General features: G+C 44.9%; 2 protein-coding genes and 1 long non-coding RNA gene across 4 annotated transcripts; 2 read left to right on the forward strand and 1 right to left on the reverse strand.

Moving 5' to 3' along the window:
• Positions 1–317: 317 nt before the first annotated feature.
• Positions 318–5,022, forward strand: LOC111258576 (uncharacterized). 2 transcript variants are annotated; one of them, XM_086967507.1, is made up of 2 exons: positions 318–2,012; positions 2,368–5,022. In XM_086967507.1, the coding sequence occupies exon 1, from the start codon at positions 1,261–1,263 to the stop codon at positions 1,831–1,833; it is 573 nt and encodes a 190-aa protein (XP_086823633.1). In that variant the 5' UTR covers positions 318–1,260; the 3' UTR covers positions 1,834–2,012; positions 2,368–5,022. The 2 variants fall into 2 exon arrangements, with proteins under 2 accessions (XP_086823633.1, XP_086823634.1); XM_086967508.1 differs by having other exon boundaries at positions 318–1,996.
• Positions 5,023–8,060: 3,038 nt separating this feature from the next.
• LOC111258574 (uncharacterized) lies at positions 8,061–9,434 on the forward strand. The gene has a single exon (XM_022829959.2). The coding sequence runs from the start codon at positions 8,266–8,268 to the stop codon at positions 8,905–8,907; it is 642 nt and encodes a 213-aa protein (XP_022685694.1). The 5' UTR covers positions 8,061–8,265; the 3' UTR covers positions 8,908–9,434.
• Positions 9,435–11,994: 2,560 nt separating this feature from the next.
• LOC147753760 (uncharacterized) lies at positions 11,995–17,800 on the reverse strand. Its single transcript, XR_015310195.1, has 2 exons — positions 16,666–17,800; positions 11,995–14,586 (listed from the first exon to the last, which is right to left on the reverse strand). It is a non-coding gene; the product is annotated as an uncharacterized LOC147753760 (long non-coding RNA).
• Positions 17,801–23,445: the final 5,645 nt, after the last annotated feature.

A 23,445-nucleotide genomic window follows, 5' to 3' on the forward strand; every position in this document is an offset into this window, starting at 1 on the left:
TCATCACGATCATAACCCATTAGCTTTCTGCGAAAGTTCTATGGATGTCGATAATGATACTCGGGGTAACGCCAAAAAATGGCTCCGGCAGCTTCCGGTGGGCGGGAAACGCCCAATGTTCTTATATTGCGGTTGTATGCAGACTACGTACGTAGTTAGCGCATTGACAACAGGCAATAATACCAGCTCCACTTTCCCTAATCTTGTTGCTGTCGCTGACACTGACAACGTATATCGGAAACAGCTTCGGCAGATAAAAGGTGATCTAGAACAAACTGATAATGTCTTTTGTTTTGTCCTGTTGCCTCTCTTCTCTTGGTGTGCTGCTTGCGCACACAGGGATGGTTGTTGTTATTATTTTCGTTGTTGGGTACATCAGTGGCAGATGCCGGGATGCAGGCGATCGCCTGGCTAACTGTAACCGAGTTCTGCTGCTCCTTTGGTCCGCAGACGCCCAAGCAAACAAGTGGCCAACGAAGCGGTGAATCGACTGAGTGACTGAGCGGCCGTCTTTTCGCTATTTTTGCTGCAGTTGCTGTTGTTGTCAATTGTTAGTGACGTTGTTGTAGGCAGGCGTCTTCGTAGGCGGGCGAACAAACACTGCTACTGCCTATGGGAAACATCGCAGTGTTAGCAGTCGGGACTGTCGGTGTGTCTCCACGTGCTGAGAGGAAGGCCAAACTCAAAGAGGCAAACCACCCCGCATTACCGATATAAAGTCAGTTTCAAGGCAGCCGCCTGTGAACGATTGGAGCAAAGGCATCAAGCAGAAGGATGTGGGCGGCTTGAAGCTATCAGGTAACCGAACCGGCTCCACGTCGGATGGGACATAAACGGGCATCGCAGGTGCAAAAGGGAGAGGCTATATATAACCCATTGTGTTGCCGTGGTATGGCTTAGTTGACTTGCTGAGAAGTAGAAAGGAAGTAGCAGGCAGCAAGTCGGGTCAGTCATCGGGGTCGCCCTCTATTTGTCGCACTGTCCACTGTGCATCCATAGTCAGATAGAGGAACTGCTTGTTGGGTTTGCCTCTGTGTCCCGTAAGAAGGCGTGCTGCTGCAAAAGCCACGATACACGCGGACTCTGCGATCCCACTTCTCTCGTCGTTCATGCCAAGCGGTACTCTCGCGTATCATTATTGCCCCGCCTATGCATTGCCCGAGCATTGTTTGCGGTCTACCGAATTTCACAGTGATTTCTTCCAGCCTTAAGTTAACTTCGAAAGGTGACGAGGGATAGACACAGAACTGTAGTATCAAGATGAAGCTGTTTGCGCTTGTCGTCTGGCTAGTAGCGACCACTTGTGGTGTGGCTTGCGCGGGTCATGACCATGGCCACGTACACGAGGTTGTCAAGTACGTACACAAGATTGTCCCGATACCAAAGCCTATACCAGTCCCAAAGCCTTACCCCGTACACAAGTTTGTGCCTGTACCTCACATCGTTCATGTGCCGAAATCTGTGCCAGTGCCTGTGAAGGTGCCTGTCGTTAAGAAGATACCGAAAATAGTGAATGTCCCTAAGGTCATACATGTACCCAAGCCTGTACCTGTACCCCATCACGTACCAGTTCCCGTGGCAGTGCCAGTGCTTAAACATATCCCAGTCCCAGTGTATAAGCACGTTCCCGTCCCAGTAACAAAACACGTGCCGGTCCCAGTCAAGATTTCGAAATACATCCCCGTTCCCGTGCACAAGGTGATTCATGTGCCTCAGCCAGTTTCGGTGCCGGTGAAAGTGCCAGTCTTCAAGGAAATCATTGTGAAAAAACCCATCGAAGTTCCGGTGCCCGTGTACATTAAGAAGCACAAAGTCGAACCGCATGGCTGGTAGTTAATGGACTATGCATGGATGGCGTATGCAAAAACAAAAGTTTCATCGCAACCCTGTTACTCTGACAACTTTCCGATCAATGAATGAAAGAGAAATGGACCGAGATCCTGCGAGAGTGAATCTGAAAGATACGCGCTACTGTCTCAGACGTCAGTCTGAGCCGGTGTGTACATATTAATGTAAATATACTGTGCTACGGAAAAAATTCGATTGCATTGTGATCTGTCATGATACTGTTTGTTACCGATGCTGAATGTCAATAATGAAGGACAATGTTGCCGTGAGGCTGGACTACCTTTATTGTTGCTTGTGCATACATTGTGTACCATTACGTATTATTGTATAGGGAGATAGATGTGTGTGGACGTATAGTTTAGCTGTACGAATCGGCATCTGCCTTTGCGAGCACCGTTCTGCTGCTGCTGTTATTGAATTATTAATACCTGTGTGTTATGTGCCCATGCCCCAGTGTTACATCATAAGCGAAACGCATTGTATGCCTAACATATTATTGACCTATTCTATTTTTCGTAGGACGTTCATCACTTACAAGGACCTATCTCCTGTTCTTTAAGCGAGTGTTCCAGCCGACCGTTTTCAGGTTTTGCTAATACACACTCACACACACATACACACACGCACACACAAACATTTCCGAAGCCCGTTGCCGGCGGTAGCATTCCCTCTTCAACTGTAGAAATCTGAGGATCTTCTAAAATCGGACTTTTAGCCAGCTAATTTTCAAACGCGGACGATAAAAGTGTTGAATGAATAGACACGTAAAACTTGCTCGCCTGTTAGCCCTAATGCCTTGTCGGCACATCAGACTGATTTTATGGCTTTGTGTGTATTTCTGCTTACATGTCTGTTATGATCATCTTCGATTTACGCGACTGATATCTCTTCAGTTAGATAGAAACAGCATAATCAGAATCGTTAGTGCCACTCTTCGCTAGGGTCCGCAGTGTGCCATGCGGTCAACGTGTGACTGATATGCCTCAAAGGGATGCGTCTACATTGCAATTCTTGAACTCTTAGCTTAAATTTGGCATTTAATTACAATTTATCTTCAATAAAAGTTTTCATTAGAAGTATGATTGTAGTCCCGATAAATCCATCTCAATCGGCCAACCAATCAGCGAAGTCGTTCTCTACCGACATAAGCATTCAGTAGTTGTTGAACCGTTTTGCGCTACCGATAAGAATAACACGAACAGCACCGCCATAGCAATGACAACAGCATCCCTAAGATCTCATGTTACCCTTGCCCACGCGATTGCTATAGCCACGACTACGTATCTCACCTTCACGTGAGGTGCCGCATCGGCCACCGAATTTCGTGATTAAACAGCAACAGTGATCGTCGATGGAACCACCACAGCTGGTACAGCCACGGAAAACGATTCCATTCGTTAACCTTAAATGCGAACTAGATGATCGGTCTGCGCGCCGATGCGGCAGTGTCCATCGAAGCGGTCGTTCAATTGGCCTCCCCTACTTGACCCCTCCTCCATAGCTCTCTTAGCACCCCAGGCTCCCCTCGATGTCCGTTATCTCTTCTTCCCGCCGCCGCGTTTCGGAAAGCATTGCCTGCGTGGGCTTATTCTTCACCTTCTCGCATCACACCGATTTTCGCACGACGATCGCAGTGGGCAACAACGCAATGATCACCTGTAAACGCCAGTGCGAAAAGCACACTCGCAAATCACCGATACGGCCACTGACTAAGCAGAGATGAACTAACAAACAGACAGAGCACGGGAGCAGCAGATAAACGCCACGCCACTTACCCACTCATCCGTTCGTTTCTGCTTACTTTTTTTTTCTTTCGCGTCAACTGCTACTACTGCCTAGACGTTGCAGTGAACGGACAAGCAACATAAGCGGATTCAGAGTCGGCCAAGTTCTTGCTTGTTTGTCTACCTGTCTGCATCCGTCCATCGTTCGATCTTGTCTAAAGCTGCCAAGCAAGCTTTCAACCATCCCATCGTAGGATATAGCTGAGTGAGAATCGCGAAGTCAAATGAAAGCATCAGCAGCTTAGCCAACGGGCAACTCGTCCGTTTGTCAGTTGCCATCCCCGATCACTGCGCGTAGCAGAGTGATGACTGCCTCCGCTCTTGCTGTTGATGCTGCTCGATGTGCCGTTACCCCCACAGCTGGACCGCTCCACCAACAGCGGCACGTTACAAAATCGTTATCCCCGCGCCGATTGTTACGTAACCGTCTGTCGGCAACGGCATCGTTGCTGCTACCGCCGTTAGTCGCGCTCAACGCGGCGCGGGCAGGCGGGCGCGCTTTCCGTCGTATCTCGGTTATCGCCTGGCGTCTGACGTCTTCACTCCGACTTCGGCACTTCCACTACTACAATAATTACTGCTGCTACTCCGACGAAACGAACAATACGACCCAACACGTTCCGTCGTCGATTCGACGCACCCTCTGTCACCGCTGCCATAATGAGTGGCAATGCTGCTGGGAACTCATAGGCCGTCCCTCGCGCTGGTGTTTAGTTGCTGCTGCTGCGGCTGGTGCAGGAGCAACCAAATGACCGAGCAAACGAACCATTACACCGATGAATGTATACATAAATGTATAAATACGTTTATGTATAATGCTCCTACAAATAAGTCGCCAGCTGCGGCGGCGACAATATAGAGACGAGCACTTATGGTAGCTCAAGCTCAACGGAATAGAGAGGGTAGGCAAGCAGCATAACGCAACACTTCACCTTCCCTGTTGTTGATATTGAAATCCTTGTCATAGAACTGAGCTTTGCGGGGAAAACGGGAATGGGCAGGTGGAAGGAAGCTGCCATTAGCGCCACAACGTGAAACCAATAGGGACTGAGTCAAACTAACGGCCCAGTCACGGTCATCAACCTCAACAAACAACATGTCGACAAGATAGCTTTGTTATGGGCAAGACATCGTCGAAATAATAGGCGACGCAGGAAACCAGATACGCTGCACCGTCACCTCATTCCGTCGGCCAGCGGCCACCTACGTGGCCACTATTTTTGTACTGAAAAAAATACACGAGAGAAACTAGAATCACTTCGGCAACATCTGTCCTAGGTCCTTCTAGCAACAAAAATACCGAATAGAACAACAACACAGCGCGTACCAATAACTGCAGCGACGATAGCAACAGCCGCCATACAATAAACTTGTGTGTTAGAGAAATACATATTGTTGTTGTTATTACGATAGACCCTCATCCGAACTGTACCCTGGACTTAGAGATCAGTTTTAATTGTTCTCCCACTTATTTATCTGTTACAACGTATTCAAGTAAACGTAAAGAGCACGAGGGTTCTTTTTCGATAGTGATTATTACATATGCTTGTACGATGGCGCCGATGCTGAACGCTACCCTTACGATCGGTCACAACTATGGAGAAAAACGGCCGGGCTTACCTCCTCGCACGAAAATAGCGTTACCCTTTACCAACTGTACTCCTTTAGCCTTACTGATTTCTGTTAACTGAATTAGAAATTTGAGTTCGCAAGCGAGCTAATGAAGCGCTTATTGGGAACGCATTTGCTATGAAAGCGTGGTCTTTAATGATGATTGTAGAGATGTGTCGATTCAAGTTATAGTAAACCAGGGAACGACGCGTACGTAACGATTTCTGTCAAATCAAATATACATTAGTCCTTTGATAATCGCTGCCATTATGCCATAGTCTATAGAACCGGACATTTCGTGACGGCCCGGAACGTTTACCAAACGTTCGACTAATTTCTACTATGAAAGCTGAATAAGAAATAAACAACGGCATTAGAGTGACGACACTTGCTAGACTCATTCAGAGTGTGTAAGATTCATTTCTATGAAAAGGACTCTAGGGGGTCTTCGAGGTTTCCTGGCTTTCATTTCAGGCAGGACTGAGATTCAATACACGTGCACTTGGCCACATCAAGTAGCTCAGGGACGTAGTATCGGTTCTGTGATTAGACGTTAGCGAGCACTTCGACGAAAGAAGACCGAATTATAATAAAGACGATTACATCGATACACGCAGCGGATATTAATTAACAAACAATGAAGCAATATCAATTATACTTCATAATAATAAATATAATTTGCCTTTGCTATCAACGTCTGATTTCGTTCTTGTCGGCATCGTTTTGTGAGCAACGACTAAACATCAAATACATTTTGCACGTATGACTCCGTGCACGTCTGTTAGTTCCCATGATACAGTTTCAGACTCAGCCAGCTCATGTTGATCTGTACACCTGAACTATTACTATAGTCCATCGGCTGCAACGGAAGAAGTAAATACATACATAATACGATAGGTGTTCGTGAAGGCGATAGAGGAAGTTGCTGTTTTCTACGTACAGCTTTGAAATGATCCTAAAAAAATGGTTCGGTTTTGTCTTATGCTTCTTCAAACAAAATAGACCTGCCGATCAACTGGTAACGACAGCGGCAACAGCCATGCAGATCGGACAAATAAAGGAGCAAAATGATTGCTCCTTTATTTATCCGATCTGGTAGTCCGAAATAACGATAGCATCGTTACGCAGCCGCGTTCAATTTAGGGTAGAACGTCAGTGACCCCGCTGATTGCTGCCCTTAGCATCATTGCTCTCATTAATAGCGTTGTTTGTATCGCCTGCCTGCCCGTCTGTTAGTACAAGTGTTCGTAAGTCGTTGTATATATACCACATGGCTATTTTTACATCGTCTTGTTCGTTCCGATGACGACGATTGGTGTTATTATTTTAATGCAGATTGACGCGTTTTAGTTAAATGACGAAATTGTAAAAGTTAGTTGTTTCGTACTGTGGCTCAATACTATTGCTGCCGCTGTCGAGCGCGCGGTTAATATAGGTCTCCCTATAACAGCCCTGCTTTCAACCATTTAGCTCTTTGTCATGCTATATATTTTAACTAAATAAATATTCCCGCTATCACTGTGACCACTATAATGACCGTGATAGCTGTTAATTAAAAAAGCTTTCTTAATTGATTCTCCCTATTTCTTTTATAGTACTAGTCTGTGCTGAACTATTTTTGACAACCATAGCATACTTGGCAGTACTTCAAAGCGACAGTTAAATTTCTGTTGAAGTAGCGTTTTGTATGCACAAAGGGGCAACATCCATCACACCGCAATGATTAGTACTGTCCAAACGATCAGTAGCGGAAGGTGCGTAAGAGTGAGGTGATCTAAGCCTTATTTCTGAGATTCGCTGACTCAATGCACGACAGCTTTTGCGACGTAGGCAAAGTCTCTCGTATGGCAGGAGGCGTTCTTCTCAGTGAGTTATGCTCTACATTAGTTGCTACTAAGGCTCAGCTAGCCTAATAAAGCCATGCTCAACGATATCAAGGACCAAGCATGACTGACTTCGCTTTGCGAACCAAGCGATAGTTCTAACGTTAGTTGTCCGCAACGCATCCGCGCGTACACTGTCATACTGATCATTACCGTTGTCATCCTACTGTAGGCTCATTGGAGCCTGGTGCCACCATAGAATGGTTTGCAGCTACCACCCCCTGACGATCGACCACTAAGGCCATGGTGATTCCTACCACATAATGGAATACCAACCTGGGCGTGTGGCAGGATCATTTACCACCAAGCGGCGGGCATTTGTGGTCAACTTGCCATTTTCTAGCCATACGATAACATCACTACATTGAGAGGCTAAGATCATGCACAAGACGTTCAATATCGCAAAGAAACGCTATTGACTTCGTTGGTAAACATGCTGAGCTAAACCATTGTAAATGTAGTACAGAGTTACTTCTAGGTGTAGTTGTAGTTCGTTTAACGAACAGCGTTGCTCTATTGACCGCAAAAACGTATGTAGTAGGTGTGAAATACTAACTGAAGCTAGCAGCTGAACGAAACAGCGTATCGGAATAGCAGACGAAATTTGCGAGAAAATCCCAACTATCTTCGCCACCGTTCCCTGCCAATGTGTCGAGTAGATCCACCGGGAAACCGTGTTGTGAATCGATTTTACACCGAAGTCGTAGTTTGTTCGCCCGTCTAACAGTCGCTGGGTGCTTCCCTTCTTATTCCAGCGAAGTGTCGTCATCACCGCCATCATAATCATTATAATCATCGTATAGTAAACGCCGTTGGTGACAAATCGTACCGCACCGTCGTGTGTCGATGGAGAAAAAGGGACCAAATAGTGAAAAATGCAAATTAAGCGAAAGTGTTATATCCTTGAAGCGTTTCAAAAAGGAATATAAGGGCAAATAAATATAAGCTGGAACAGGATACCACTTAGAATCAAGTAAAGTGCTGTGATGTGAATTTTCCCTCCGTGCTCGTCTCGTCCACCTCCCGTGCCCTTTGTGTCTACAAGTGTGAAGCTTTCATCCGTCCCTTCAACAGCTGCGTGCTGCAGCGAAGCTTCGAGAACTGCACCCAAATTGAGCACAAATATCGAACTATCAGCGATGCGCGCTTTTTGGATACTATGCCTGTTAGCTCTTGTCTTCCGGTGCTCGGGGGCTTTCAAATCGAAAGCCAAAAAATCCTTCGGATGCCCGCATCATTACTACCATCGCCCTGAGGTGGTTAGATATTTGACAAAGATCGTCCCAGTACCAGAGCCCGTTCCAAGTCCAGTTCCTGTTCCTGTCCCGAAGTTCATACCAATCCCGACCCCCGTTGAAGTCTCTCATCCGGTGCCTGTGCCGTACAAAGTTCCTATCGTAAAGCGGGTCCCAAAAATTGTGCCCGTCCCAAAAGAAGTCATGGTCCCGAAGATGGTTCCGGTGCCACATGAAGTGCCATTCCCTGTGCCAGTACCCGTCATCAAGTACGTACCTGTTCCAGTTCACAAAACTGTACCCGTGCCGATAGTCAAAGAAGTTCCAGTGCCTGTCAAGGTACCGAAGTACGTCCCGGTGCCGTACCACAAAGTGGTCAAGATCCTCAAGCCTGTTACAGTCCCGGTGAAGGTTCCCGTATTTAAACAGGTCATTATTAAGAAACCTATAGAGGTGCCTGTACCATTGTATGTAAAGCAACACATTCACGTTCATCATGAGCCCCATAATCACCCCATGCCCATGATCATGAATGGAGGTGACTGAACTCAGGAAGTTCGATGTCTATTAGACGCCCGTGAAACCTACGGCAGTTGACGCTCAGTATTGGTAGCTCGATAACCCTGTCGTTAATTGTATTGAGAATTAGCACTGAAGGTAGGATCGCTTGGAACAAATATTTTACATTAATGTTACCTGAAATGTTAAGACGTCTTTGGTATTTTTTTTATGGAACTTGGTGTACCTGCTGGGTCTAATTATAGATTCGTACTTGTTACATATATATATGAATCGACAGCGTATTCAGTCATTATAGGGTAATGTGAGGTAATACGTGCCACCCGATTTCTGCTGATGTTAAATTAATTGACCTACATGTGTACGCGAGAGCGTATATTTGTGTGTCCGTCTGTGTGTATGTGTGTGTGTGTGTATGTGTGTGAACGCATGTATATAAGTTTACGTGTACCTATCTTGGTAGCGACACGTAGCACGTGTCCGTCTGTGTATTATAGATGTAAAGTCAAATGTGTAAATAAATTATCAATTGGTCAACGTTGCACCTCGGTTAATTTGCTTTGTCTAATTATTCTGGATTGGATTCCAGCTAAGTATCTATGTGTTTTTATTCGACACATACAACAGAAGTGAGTACCACATCATAAATTCCGCCAAAAATTTGTACGACGAACGGCCTAGCCGCTCGAGTACCCGCATACACACAGCGGGGGCCATTACTGTGTATGCAGTCCCACAGTGGGAATCGGGAGTGCCACAAGCTCCCTTTATTGAGATTAGCTCGTAGGCGACATTTTTGCGCCTTGCCAACAAAGGTCATAGCTGACTGTTGGCCAACAGAGAGTTCCCGGGCATTGCCTGCTAGTAATAACAATTGCAGGAATAAAGCAGTTGTAGTAACGAAAGTCTACGATGAAAGCCCGAGGTACGTATTTAAAGCAAAGCGTAAAATCCATTTCGATAATAACGGTGCAGCATCAGAAGCCATTACCACACTTAGTCATAGAGAAATTAAACTCATTTGTTCGCCTTCGTCCGGTAGCATCCCCAGCACTCGGAGTGCAAACATCTAAAGCGATAGATTAATAGTAGTAGTAGTAGTAATAGCATGACAAAGTGGAAATAGCATTAGTGGGACGTTGGGAGCCACAAGTGCATAGCCCATCGATTGTAGCCGCTTTCAGTAAAGGGCACGTCAAATTATGCGCTTAAAGTATACCATATATATATTTTACGTATATCTATTTACAGACGCAGTATGCTCCGGTCAACTTCGGCATGTTTCTATTCTAGGATATACTGGATGGCCGTAGGGCTTGGTCCAGCAAAGTGGACATCCAGCGGTTATTTAGTATCCGCAAAAGCGGCATTCAGTGTCATCGCAGTCTGATGATACGCTTTTAACTGCCGGCACGAGGCACATATTCACGTATGCATGCATGCACGCTCGCCTGCTTATTTGTTTGCTCGTCTACACGTGACAGCATCAGCAAGAAATGATCCATGCTTATCACACCGTAGAACATTGCAGTACTAACATGACCGGCCAAAGCTAAGCAATGTATCAAGTACCATCGATCGCTATAGCTGCCGCTATCGTCGACGCTGTTGTTGCATCGCAGCTGGCAGTGTTCTCGGTGCTGTGGTTGTCTGATGATTCCGGCAGCGTTGCCTTGTGCTCCCGCTTGCTTGAGCGCTGCGCTCTTCGACGTTGGGTCAATGTTAATCACAGTGTATCTAGCGCTAGCCAACGAAGAGGGTGCCATCACTGCGTACACCGCCGTCGGGGTTCCCTCTGGTATTATGTAATAATTTGCTAAAAGTAGCCAATCAGGCTGCATCCATAAAGCGAATGAACAGACAAATGGTCGAATAATACCATCTTGGCAAGTCCTAAACACACACAAACATATAATAGCTACAACGGCAACACTTGCAGAAGCTGCTGGAGCGGCACACCGTGGCTTTGTATCGTTCTTGAACAGTCACAGTTATATCAGAGGCTAGAGCAGTCGCATCAAATCGTGACTGTTGTACCAGCAACATGCTGGTCGGCCCGGTACCCCCTAAGCTGTAAAACAGACTAACTTAGCCTGCCTCTGCCGCCTATGTACGTACATGTGCGGCGTAGGTGCCTGTGTTTGTGTGCGTATTCGTTCGTCCGCTGTTTATCCGTTTATGTGTGCGTGAATGGCTGCCACAAAGACACCAGCAGCGGCGGCGGCTCCCGCCGCCGCCGCCGATGGTGCTGGCACTCTCACTGGGCCATATGACATGCTGACGTTGGAACCCGGGCTGATCGATCAACCGGGCAGCCAAACAGTGAAACGGTTACACGTACACTATGACGCCCAACATGGTGTCGTTCGGTAGCTCGCGCAGTGCCATGGCTAATGGTGGCGTACGCCGAAGAAGTGAAGCTGCTGCTGAGGTGTCGTCTGTCTGCTGTCATGATATAATAGAAAGCCATAGCTGCACTAACTGCAATCGTGCTCCTGCTGGTGTTGTTGATGGGGTTACTATGATGATTATTATGGATGAGAACGCTTATGTCACAGGGTTCAAGAGCACGTGAAGGCCACATGCGTCGGACCCTTCACGACGCCTTGCGGTGATACGATTTAATGTGATTGGGGTTGTATTTGTAGCGGCAGCGGTTGACATGGTGATGGGCGGACGGGCGGTCGTGTTTGTGCCTATGTGTGAGTGTGTATTTACCCGCTAAATGTGGGTTCTCTAAAATACGGATCGTTTCAGCGTTGAATAACCGCCGACGACTGATGTCAGAGCGAAAAAAACTGCTAGTTACACTGGACGAAACAAATGAAGAGCTGTATTTTGTGTGATACGTACGATACTTTTACAACACACGTGAGGTCCTAGTCCTAAGCTATACTAAAGTATACATATACACACGTATATACACACGCGGCGTATAGACACACGCATCTAAAAAACAAGATACCGGTTGGATCTTGGGCGCATTCTGAAATCGTGCTGTTCCATCGCATTAGCACAAGTGCTTTTACTTCCTACATAAATCTAGGGATACTGATGAAAATGATTTATGAAGTGCCGCAACTTCGCTTCGTAGCTAGAAAGAGTAAACTCGTAGGCAAAACGAATATGTTTATTTTATTACATTTTGAGCTCAATTAAATTGCCATAATCTGCGTTGACCGACTAAGCTCAGATGTAGCAAGTGCTCAACGACAAAAATACCTCGTTCATAATGTGCTATCTAATTATATTTACGTATATAAAAAAAAAACTACGCCACAGTCATAAATATCACTATAGGCCGCGTATAAATAATAGCTCTATTATTATTATTAATAGTGGCGAGATAACAGAATAGGTGAGTCACGTTAGAGTCGTAAGGACAAACAGAGAAGCGTCGACACAAATGCGACGGACAGTGCGTGTACAGGAGGTCAACGTTGTCGCACAACGTCAGGCGTCAGCGCCCCTGCTGCAAACAGGAGCAACCCCGCTGCACGCAATTACTTGCAGATCTACACGTACTTATTACATACATACCCATAGGCTTTTAGAGAAATCTACTTTTTGCCATTTACAAGAGCTTTTCACACGATATTATTATATGTTATATGAGCACGGTGTAAACGTAGAGCAATTCCAGCCAGTTGTCGATTCTGATACCACAGCTTCTAGTAGAAGTAGCAGTCGGACGCCCGATTACGTAATAATAACGTGACCGCGTACCGAAAACAGTTCTAAATATAAATTTCGCTTAACAACAGCGAAGAAGACAAAAACGAACACAACAACAACAATAATAATTAACAGTAATTATTGTAGGGACATTAATTTTCATGGTGATAATTAAAAAAAAGCACCGGTATGTTGACAATAATTAAATTCCGTCTTATCACGTGATGTTGACGGCGCGATTTGAATTAGATCGTGTATATCTGGCCTATACGACGCAATGGCTTCTTGTGATTAGACATATGTTTTTATGTTCCCGTGTGTGTATCCTACTTGCCATTCAAGAGCTATGAATAGTGACGACATTAGTTTAAACAAACTTACATACATATACACAAATGAACAAACACAATGGCCAGTGATTCAAAATAGTTCTGCGCCTTTCTAGCGGCGCCGCTATTCGGTCGTTCTGCGATGGTTTTGTTTCGACGTTTCGACGCGTTTGTCAGGGTAGCAGTTGTATGTAAGAACGAGCCCCCACAATCGTAATCTGTTGTCAGTACAAAAGGAAGACTTCATAGTACGGACAAACGGGCACCGGTCCTGGTTTCAGAACTAGTCAGATAGAATCAGCTGTAGCCGATAGCTACTTCAGCTGTTAGACGATTTGTTCGAGCAGTAAAAGTTATGTCTTTTGCTAACGGCGTTCACTGGTGGCGAGACCAACCGAAGTTGGACTAGTGCGTTGCCTGTAAGTGTGGGCGCGAATCAGGCAAAAGAACAAGCCGGCGCAAAGGCAGCTTAATACGTTTGCATCATAGCGACCTGCTGTACACATGTATGTGCCGACTGATAGAACTACAGTGGCGGCTTAATGCGGACGGCCACAGCGGTACGCGATGGACAAGCGAAGTAGACCGGTGAAGGGCCATCTGTGCCTATTAGCAGTACGGGCAATCATTGCACAGCACTTCCAATCCGCTGAGAGAAGTCATCGGACAAAGCCATTATTTTCTTATTGTATTCACGTGCAGACGTTCAACCTTTTTGATAACATTAGAAAATAGCTCCGTTTATTTGCAGGCTCACAACCGTAAACGAACGGAGACGCAAGAGGGATTTTTAGAGATTCCTTTCCACGCTTGCTTTCTCTCGCCTCTGAGCTTAACCCATACAAACATAGTAAAGTAACAGGCAAAGTCGACAAGGACACAAGGCGGGCCAATAACAGGTATACTAAGATAATAATATTCCTATTGTATGTCGATGGTACTGTTTTTTTTACCGAATCACGGGTGTGGGCTGCAAGAGGTAGAATGTCCTACATCTAATAACTGCTATCATATGTTGTCAATTAATAGTGAACATAATAACAAGCTTACAGTTGACAAGATTTTGTGGGCCGAGAAATCAGTCGCCCCCGACTCTGCAGTAGTCACCCATTATCCTCATTCCCACCCTGCCTGTTACATCTATAACTATGCTGTTTACTACACTTGAGAACATATAAATATCGATTCGAATCTTAGTTGTTTCCTTTTGGTAGAGGCCATTATACACCGTTAATTGTAAGGCTGGTGCGCTTTCGGCTAAGCTGAAAATACTTATTTTAAAGGCACTAGAAAGCCTGGGCTCGAAAAGCAAAAAGGTATACGTTTACCGCACAATTAGCAAGCCAGATTTGCGTATTGCCTCGAAACAGCAGATGTAGTACGATAAAATAGAAAAAAATCTGGTGTTAAATCGGACCTGTTGTAAGCACGTTTTTGTTTAGACTATGTATTACATATGTACAGTAAAAGGTGTAACCCTTTTCCTTTAGAAAAGAGTTATTTTTTACCAAAACATATTGTATGCTGATCGTATGAGCTCCGTAAATGACTATTTGGCAATCGGTATAAATTCTGGTTCGAATGAAACGTCTTCTCTCATCTGCTGATATGGAGATGTTTCGCCCAATAGTATCCCGCAGGTCAACGGTGAAACGGCAATAGGTAGGGTAGTATGTGGGTGTAAATAATCGCGTTCGCTTACCTGCAAGGAGATAGAAAAACAGCTCGAATTAGTAGTTTTTAGATAAAAATATTGTCTGCTAGTTTTTTTTTCTTTTTGTGAACTAGTACACGTGCATTAAGCACTTCACAAAAAAAAAAAGCGTCTTAGCTCTAGCGTATAACAAAATAGTGAAAGTTCCCAGCAATCGTTTCTACTCCAGTTATAGCTTAATTAACGGTTTCGGTATATGACTAACGGACGTGTTACGCTAACGGTGATCATGATTCGACAGCAAGATCACACAGTTATTTCAACAACAATGGCTAAATTTCAGCTACGGCAGAAAACCTATTTCTCGGTTTTTAATTACGTCCCGTGTTGAATCTGTTGCGTCACCGTCGCACTTAAACGTACGCGAACTTCGATCTATAAGATTGAATGTCAATGGAAATTATGATAAGGAAGCTGTTCTAAGATGAATAGGTATTTCCCTATTGGCGTCTCTGCTATTTGATGCACAATAAAAAATGGATGCCGCCGTGATCAGACAGCCTTATAGCAAAACCCATATAACCACCGTTGAGCATCACGTCGGGAACTGAAAGTCCAATCCATTCGGATCACACGATCTCTGCATCTGAATTTTATCGACACTGGTCACTAGTAGACATATCTCTGTTGTTGTAAACACAACGTTTTGATACTCGCTTCTATTCATCAACGACCAGCAAATTACTGTTGTCTTTATTCGTTTATTTTGGTATCTTGCACAAATATCCCATTAACAATGTCTGTGCTTTTTTGTTTCTTCTTTCTTCAACAACCGCTGTCTCTGCAGTCTGTCACGCCACCAGACAGTGTTCGTATTAGCCGCTGCTGTTAACGGAGCATCAGCGGATGAAAAAAACAAGAGCACTGAATGAAGTGGTAGGAAATAGTTGTTACACGATCTTTCAATGTGTCCAAAATATGTCCACGCATAGATTTATGTATGCGGAAAAGTCCGAGCTGACGATGCAGACTAGGACAACAATCTCGGATTGCCAGCTGTTGCTGTGATTGATAACGATGAGGGTGATTTATGATTGTTGTTGTTGTTGTTGTGATGCTTATTTGGCAACTGCGTCGTCTCTGCGGGGGCGGAAGGACCACTGTTGTTGTTGTTGTTGCTGCTGCTGCTGCAGGCTCAACTGGTGCAAGAAGGCCGAACGCTATTGCCGCAGTGCCGCTGAACGGTGTATGCGGCAGTAACAATTGTAGTTTTCATCGTAGGTGATACCTATGATGATCGCGCAGACGCTGGAGCAACGATTCAGAGTTAGAGTTTGTATACACAAATCCAGTTCTTGCCGCAGCAGCAGTTAGCGCCAGTGAACCGTAAAAACACACACTTTCGATAGTTCGTCCACCGCTCGCTAGTTAACTCATAGATGAGAATGAACAAGTGTTCCACGTCGGTGTCCCAAGCAAATCCACCGTACAGTTGCTAATGACAACGGTAGCTAAGACGGCTGCCTCGAGGGGGGTTCGAGCAGCACCTTACCCTCGTCCCGTTCGGTTGCTATAGCAACCGAAAGCAAGATAATATTAAACAACTGGATCATATTGTAGCAGCAAAAATAGCGACGAAATCATTATTTCGACGTTTCAGCTCGTTTGCTATACAATAATATAAACTATTGTTATAAAATTAATTATTTTCGGCGTTACTTAAAATAATAGGTATTATATTAATAGTATGCAAGCAATATGCAAAGTGGCCATAGCAGCAACGATGACCAATTTCTAAATTACTGCTAGTGATAGCAACGCCCAGTCGGTCAATTTCAATATTGACTTTTCCCGTAAAATACGTTCACCGGTTAATATTGTCGTTCTTATTATCTCTGCTTCTGAAATATTCTAAACTCGTCAACAATCGATTTCTGTTCGCGCAACCAGGGTCAATTTGTCATACGAATTTTAAGTAAATTTTCGGTATATGGTCTCTGCTGAATTTCTCCTCAAAAAATAGCTGGGAATCACGGAGATGTGGGAGAGAAAATAGTATTTATAATGTATGAAAAACATAGAGTAGAAATTGGCCAGTACCGTAGTACAGAACGAGTTGATACGTACGAGGAAAGCAACCAGATGCACTTATTCCGTGATTTGACTCCTGAGTGGCACGCCCCTGGTGATGTACGGGAACTTCCGCCTGACGTTGTTTCAAAATCAGCAACGACTGACGACCGTTCGATAGGTGCTTGACATGTCTGCTCGGTACATGTATTGTTGTAAATTTAAAGCACGAAAACTGACAGCCCTTGAAATACGCTTTCTTAACAGCCGACAACGACAGCTGCAGCAGCATAGTGACTCTCAACGTATAGCGAGAGGGGTCTACATGGATCCTTCATTACTGGTGGGTGCATGGACGAAAATGAAGTCGTATTTGTTCAACGTGCTGCCCTTCTGGTGGCCTGTTTATACGTCCCTCATGCACCATCCAGCTGTTTCAACGACAGACAGCTTTATGCTCCTTTGATCGGAATGACTGCCTGGATCGGACAAAAAAGATGCATCCCGCGTGCAGTGAGTTCCGCCCACAGCTGGAAATAAGCTTGTTCACTCTGGCAAAAAGTGACCTCAATCACATACACAATCATGACGAATTAGGTTGGCATCACCGACGAAATACTATCAAAGGTTTTGGATACAGACCAACATTTGGGTATCCGTTCGGCCTCTACGGACACAGAGGTCGGGGATTTTAGCATGGAGCAACTGACGGATCGATGGCCACACAGTCAACGACCATCGAGTCCATGGATTCGGTTAGGGTTGTAAAATGCAGCGTGGCACATTCCGCTTGCTACAAGATACTTTTATCAAGTCATCCCTGTACCTAGGTCCATGGCAGCCTTGTAGCTTATGCCTGTCGACAACATCGTGCCGGTGCCACACGCACTGCATGTACATGTAGGTCCGTTTCAGTTTTCATGAATGGTCAAAAAAGTTCCTAACATTTGACTCGTAGGACTATTCCTGTTCCTAGACCCGTAACGGTCCCGATCTATAAGAATGTGCAGTACCTTTTCGGGAACATGCGCCCGTGGCACTCCATCGGCACGTCGTGGTACGAGTGCCTGTACGTAAGGTTGAACAACCCGTTGCTGTACCGACCAAGGTATCCGATCTTGAAGAGGTGCCCGTTAAAAAGCCTGTTTCAGTCTTCATCAGGAAGGAGCATGGCTGGCGAAAGAGTGAAAATCACGTCCACGTCTACACCCGATAACGACGCACGTTAGATCAGACCTACCTATTATATTGGCTATAAATAAGACCTTATTTCACTTACTTCACTATATCATAATAAGGCGAAGCTAAAAATATGTTAGGGTAAAGCAAGCATAATCTGTACGAACATTTTCATCATATCTGTGTGTCAATCCACACCAGCAGCATAAGTACGGCGTCACAGGCACCATCGTATGACCAAATTACTTGTTGACATTATTGATTGTGCTGACGGAGGCACTGATAATACTTGGGGCGTTGTCGCTTACTGGGTGCTGCCAAAGCAGCAGTGACGGTGATTGTGGTGGTAATGCTCGTGTTAATAACTGTAACGTACGCAACGGTCACCGATGAAGTCATTTTGGACACTGCTAACCACATGTTCATCATTCCCCTTTCGTGATTGCGTTATTGCTTTATGAACCTATCTAAAAACGCGCCTAGTCCAAGTCCACGGCCTCCCTTCAGTTTGCCAATCTGTCAATCAAGCGATCGTCGTAACAGTGTGATACCACATTAGTTGTGCGTATGTGGCTATCGCTAGTAATAGCCGTAACATTGCCAGCTACATCTATCTTGTTGTTGTCAACGTTTCGCTGCTGCCACCCCATCGTCGTCTTCGTCGCTATCATCACCAGCATCGCCATATTGAGGACCAGCTATGTGTTGTCTAAATTGCATAGCTTAAGCAGCAGCAGCAGCAGCTGCAGTAAACGGCCAGGGCCGTTGTACTAGTAGTAGGTCTAGATCTGTTTCGTCCACCGTCCGCTACTTTATGACGACGGCCCAAATCGCGGCCCTAGTGACGACCAGTACAAATTGTACCTACCCCCCATCCGCATCCCCTGAGCAAGCTTTTGATAGTAGAAATACTAGCAGTAGTAACAATTTCTTATCATCTCTATCTATCCATGCTGTTATTTTTAGTTAATGTCTCCCGCCAATGCCTCGTGCTTGTCTCTGATACTTTTTGAACTGTTGTTGTGCCCGCTGTAACCACTGCCGTAACAATTGCATTGCGTCTGTTATCATCGTTAGGTTGAGACGGGTGCATTTTTGCGTAAATCGTTCAATTTTATATATATGTTATATAGAGCAATAGTAATCATAGCAGTCGCATTATCTTTGTCAATTGTAGGTCGCAGAAAGGGAGGGTTGGCGATACCGTTGCAATGTGCTAATGTGACTGCACAGCATCCGCAACAGAGGCGGCCTTGTCGTCGAATAATTGGAAGTGGCCGAGAAATGTAAGGACGCATTTCTCGTCCCGTTTACGACTGCTTGCGCCGGGCAGCTCTGATCCTGATGACAATGACTATGATTGGAGCCGTATTTTCGACTTAATCTCCTCATGGCTTTTCATGCTACCCGTCACATCTGACATGCTCAACTCAGTAACTATTCTTTACCACTAGAAACGTCTACTTTTGTTTCTGACACTGCGTTGATCCGATCGGATCCGTGCCAAGCCACTAAGTCAACCCCAGGCACTATAAGTATATTCGTATGAGCCATCCCATGGCAGGGTATGACGCAAGCTAGGGATAACAAATCAGTCCACTTTGTTACAAGTGACTCCTTGAGGTCTCAGACGGTCGGTCTCTGGCGAGCTTGACTTGGGATATCGTAGCTTGCCTGGCCAGCAGACAGGCAAGAAAGGGACCGCGCGGGCATCATCATCAACTTTATCTGTTGACTCTCTGCTCCCTCCTACCGTTGAAGAGAAATGCAAACCTTTTAAATAATCAGCGGCAGACCCATCAGCGTCGCGGGTGTCTCTCTTTGTAGCCGTAAGCTCTTCGTCGCCATAGATGTTCATCGAAAGCGAGGAAAAAGGAGAAAGTTACTGAGTAATCTATTCGCGGCGCTGGTCTATCGCCCCCCCCACAAAACATCTTTGACTCCCCAATAACTGCCGTAGCGGATGTTCATCTTGCATGTTGTCGTATTGTTGTTGCCGTTTTTTTTGCTGTTGTCTGGTGTGTTTGCGTTTATCTCTGTGTACGTGTTTGAGTCACAGCATTCATTGCTCTGTAAGCCGCTACGCGTCTGGGCATTTGGTTTAGCGTTCAGCAAAGAGCGCTGTTGCAGGGTAGACATTGGTGTGAAGAATTTTGAGCTTTTCCCGATGTACAAGATTATCGAAGCAGTGAACCATTGGATCCCGTCCGACATCTTTGTTGACATCGTATCCACAACAGCGGAAAACGGCCGGATGGGTTGGTCCTGTCATCGTAAGTGCTGGACAGAAACCTACTTGGAGGAACGCCTATTCTCCCCTTGTATCTGCAGCGTGCCCATACGCATACACACACATTCACACTTAACCGAGCACAGTTACGTAACGCAGTTCGATCGATTTCAAACGTAAAAAATATAGTACGTCATATTACTTGGCGACGGCGACGGAACATCCGCTCTGTTTCTCTGTCTCCATGTGCGTACCTGTACCGTTTTTTCTGTTTATGATACGCGGACAGCTAGCCATTATCTCCTCAGGGCTGGGTGCGGGCGCGCGCGCGCGCGCGCGTGTGTGTCATTATTTCAGCCGCACTCCGCCAACGTACATGCCGTCTGCTGACCTCGCCCCCTGACTGAAGCAGATTAATAAAAAGATACATTTTATTTGGGTAAAGATTGTGGTGCCCGCTAGCGGTTACTGTTCGACCTGGCGTGGAACAACCCGCGCAGTGACATATATGACGCTGCTATTGACAGTTTGCTTAACTGTAGGATATTAGTGCTGCTATAACGAGGTATAATTTAGTATGTCTTCTTTTTAGCGAGCTACCTCATGATGAGGTCAAGACGTTCCTTTATCGTGTAGTGTATTTTGCTTTAGAGCATGCAAATGAGTATGTAGACTTGGCCGGCCTCTGTTTTTAGGTGCGTGCTAAATACTATCGTAAGGGTCAGCCAGTAGACTGATGGCCATATTCAAAGTGCTCTTGTTACTGTTTTAACATTTGTAATGTTTATTGTTATAGAATTGCGAACAGACGAAATAAGGCAAACTGCCCAAGTACAACTGACCGATATTAGAACGAGTGTACACAAGATATGTTAACGTGTACACACACGGGCACTAAAATACATATAACCGCATACGCAGTGCATTGTACATGCAGTCTCGTCCGCAAAATGTCCTAATTAGCACCTATTAAAATACTTTGTGTGAATATAAACCACGCTATCAGTTGTCATACGATCGACGTGCTGTTGTGGCAGTCTTTTTATGATATGATTACCATATATATATATATATATATATCTATATAGGGTATATGTATATATACCTATATGAAATCATAATTCGTAACGACGCATGAACCGTACACGTTTCGACGAAGGTCCTATCGCTCATATCAGAGATAGTTCAGGCGATTTTTGAGCTCGATGACACGAACGCTAATAATAATGTATCAATGTACACTACGTTCGATGCTAAAGATAGTAAACGCGTAGAGAAAACGGCTAAAAAAAGAAAAAATAAAGCTATGTTTTTTGTTGTAGCACAACATTGTACAATGTGGTTGATATTTGCAGCAGTGATGCTATGCCATGTATTGCTGCTTAATTTTTGCACGATTTTGTTGTTCATTGTTGCTGGCACATAATATGCTCCATCGTTGGAACCGTTGTTAGTTCTACTGCCGTTGCATTGAGTTTACAGCGTCGAGCCGATCATCTGGCTGTCGATGGCGGGATTAATGTCGATAACGAGAAATAAACGAGGCTTTCCTTGAACTATGCGATACTGATCGTTCGTTGCGAGTTTTTGGGTAGAACCTTCCTGCTAAGTACTTTTTCATCCACTGTCTCCTTCAATCTACTGTTTGTCGTTTCCTATTGTTCCGTCCTGGTCCTTTTGTTCTGCTCTTTACCTAATTGCTTGATTTCTATTCGGTTCGTTAACAGCCAGTGATCGCCATTGCGACCGCTACCTCAATTCGAGAATGAACAATATCAGTTCGTATGTGTGTACATGTAATAATGAAATCTGCGTGAAGACTATAGTCGGAAGCTTCTAGGAAAAAACTCACTCTGCATATTGTGTTGAATGGACTTGCCACCAGCGGGCGCCAGCCATCAATTTGTCGTGCTATAGCAAATACTTATGTTCCTGGGGTAGCTGGGAAAACAAAGTTGATCAGAATAACTAACTTCTCACATGTTCTTCCTAACAGAATCTCTTGGCTCGGTCGCTGTTAACGAAGTGTCGGCTGTCGAACAACACTGGACGGTGACAAAAGAAGGGCGTGCATTTACTGAGTCCGGTCAGCAAAGCACGAGGGGGCATTGATATCACTTTGGAGGATACCGTTGTCGGTGCTTGTCTAATGAACGAGGCCATTGTTATTGATCGCATGTGTCTGCCACTGTCGTTTTTGGTCCTTCTACAACCGATCACAAATCGTACATGTACTACGTCGCGATAAAATAGAAGGAGGACACTAGTAGGTACGTATATAGGTACGAGGTGGAAGCTATGCTATACAGGACGGCAATTGTCCAGCATTTGCCAAATTTTCTTAAAGATTGTCCGGAGAAAAGTGGTTGGAGCTTGCAGGACAAAATCTGTTCGCTCTAACCTTGTGAGGCATACACAAAACGGGAAAACTTCTGTATGCGTAGATCAATTTTTTTAACGACGAATATATAGTACAGATAACCGAAGTGTAGCATTTAGCAGAGTGCAATTTAATAACAGCGGTTTCTTACGGTTAGATACTATAGTGCGCGTGCCTTCGAGCCCTTCAGACGGGATTCGGTTTTTTTTTTCTATGTAGCCCAGTTATAATGACCCTGCCTCTTATTTAATTAGCGCTCATAACGTAGGATCAAATGAGCATAGTTTTATTACCTTGCGATGCTAATTCCAGCAGAGCTAGCTGGTTCATGTCCATTGATTACTATTTCGAATTGGTAGAATTTATAGAGAATAGGTTGGTCACAAAAATGCCCTTCGGTTCTTGTTATTATTATGAATAGTAATACCAATAATCGTGAAAATAATAGTGAAAGATCTATTTCTTTTAATAGGGCTCAAAACACCTGCTTGACAGTATGGCTTTCAAATACGCAAACTTTTTTCTATGCTAGAGTATCTTAATCATGATCTTAAACCCTATAACTTTGAATTTCTGATCAAAAACTTATCGTAACGTAAAATTACTCGTCGTTTAATTTCAGGGCCGGCTTGTCTAACGCTGATTTCTTTGGGAGCTGTTTATGCATTCAACAAATTAAACGTTTTCTTTACCTTTCTCTAGAGCGGTTAAAGCTGAAGCGGAGGTCGATGACGCTACTACATTCAACAACGCTACTACAAGCTTTTCCGCGTTCAGCGGCGAACTTCGTTTGAACGCGTTTACGTTTTCATCCGTTTCATTGAAATCAATTTTTTCTCACTGTGACCGTTGCACTGTGACTGACCATCGCCGATGCGTCTGGTTGACGCGTGGCCGCAAACCAGCAACAAGCGTCGAGGACTTAAACGCTGCAAGGTCTATCTATGCAACAATGGTTGCTAACCTGACTTCGTTTCTATCACCCACGAAGAATAAGACTGGTAAGCCACGAAGCATTGCAGCTCCCGTTGTCTTAGCCGTAACGATC

Source organism: Varroa jacobsoni, unplaced genomic scaffold (genome assembly GCF_002532875.2).
Source record: "Varroa jacobsoni isolate VJ856 unplaced genomic scaffold, vjacob_1.0 scaffold_247, whole genome shotgun sequence".
Taxonomy (NCBI): Eukaryota; Metazoa; Arthropoda; class Arachnida; order Mesostigmata; family Varroidae; genus Varroa; species Varroa jacobsoni.

Coding starts and splice junctions, on each gene's coding strand:
- LOC111258576 (XM_086967507.1), top strand. CDS start 1,261: ATGAAGCTGTTTGCGCTTGTCGTCTGGCTAGTAGCGACCACTTGTGGT.
- LOC111258574 (XM_022829959.2), top strand. CDS start 8,266: ATGCGCGCTTTTTGGATACTATGCCTGTTAGCTCTTGTCTTCCGGTGC.